Source organism: Artemia sp. Qi Xiang Cuo, chromosome 2 (genome assembly GCF_049724085.1).
Source record: "Artemia sp. Qi Xiang Cuo chromosome 2, ASM4972408v1, whole genome shotgun sequence".
Lineage (NCBI taxonomy): Eukaryota > Metazoa > Arthropoda > Branchiopoda > Anostraca > Artemiidae > Artemia > Artemia sp. Qi Xiang Cuo.
This window is the reverse complement of record NC_142795.1, coordinates 25,246,767-25,247,721: the sequence shown is the minus strand read 5'-3', so window position 1 is coordinate 25,247,721 and position 955 is coordinate 25,246,767. Positions and strand designations below refer to the sequence as shown.

The window sequence follows — 955 nt, the reverse complement described above, 5'->3', positions numbered from 1 at the left end:
ATTTGGTAAAAATTTTGCTGAAGGCAAAAATCTGGCAGAAATTTTCCAAAATTGGCCAAAATTTAGCAAAATTCTTGATTTCTGCAGAAAATTTGGCATAAATCAGGTAGCAATTTGGTAAAATGTTCAAAGATTACCCCCCAATAAAATGAGCACAGGGTAATCCTAAGGCTGTCATGTGTGATTTTGTGTAATATTAAAGTAAACCAAGTGAGCATGACTTCCAAAATATAATCTTTTTGTATTGTAAAGTAAGAATTTTATTATTAGCCTAGTGTTTCCTTGTGAATTTTCACACAAACTATAGGCTAACCAAGGGCTGTATCAAGCCTTATTCAGGCAAGCATGTGTAATTATCATGTTGAATAGGGAACTGAATGCTTTAGGCTAATTATTTTTTTGATTTTATAGGCCTAGTGTTTTCAGCAAAAGGATATAGGCCTAGGCTTAACTGTATTCAGGACACTGGTGTATTTTACAGCCCTTTAATGTAAGTAACTAGGCTACTTTCCAGAAAACTTTCTTTTTAATATTTTATAGCAAATGAAACAATCATAGCTAGGCCTAGGCTATAGCCTAACCTGAAGAATAAAACAGACTTACCTCTTTAACAGAAATCCAACAGAAAATCCAGGCACGAATTTAGGATTAAACCTCAATATTAAAGCTTGTATATCTAAACTGTGAATGATGTAGAAGTAGCAACACAAAACCCTTATAAACAGAAACCTGGGGCATCTTTCCAAATGCACACATGCAAGAAACAACAAAACAAGCTCCACCCGTTTCCTTCTTACTGGCGGAATGTCAAGTACCGGTTTCTAGACAAAATAATGTCGTTAAAAACGACAAACTCCTATTTAATGGGAAAAGTCACGTATACTACCATTTCTTTTCTCCTCGCTTTTGCGATTTGAAGATTTTGCCTCTTCTTTTGCTCCGCCTTCGTCTCCTT

General features: G+C 35.1%; 2 protein-coding genes across 2 annotated transcripts in view; both read right to left on the bottom strand.

The window, feature by feature from the left end:
- The window catches only part of LOC148955048 (UPF0389 protein CG9231-like), a 7,189-nt gene extending 6,431 nt beyond the window's left edge, over window positions 1-758 (bottom strand). The window contains exon 1 of the mRNA XM_089099935.1: window positions 604-758. The gene's annotated coding sequence lies outside the window, so the exon portion shown is untranslated. The remainder of the gene's footprint in view (window positions 1-603) is intronic.
- LOC148955047 (UPF0389 protein CG9231-like) overlaps window positions 1-930 on the bottom strand; it is a 24,815-nt gene extending 23,885 nt beyond the window's left edge. Inside the window, exon 1 of the mRNA XM_089099926.1 lies at window positions 887-930. Within this exon, the coding sequence (XP_088956052.1) occupies window positions 887-889 (3 nt within the window). The 5' untranslated portion in view covers window positions 890-930. The remainder of the gene's footprint in view (window positions 1-886) is intronic.
- Between the last annotated feature and the right edge of the window lie 25 nt (window positions 931-955).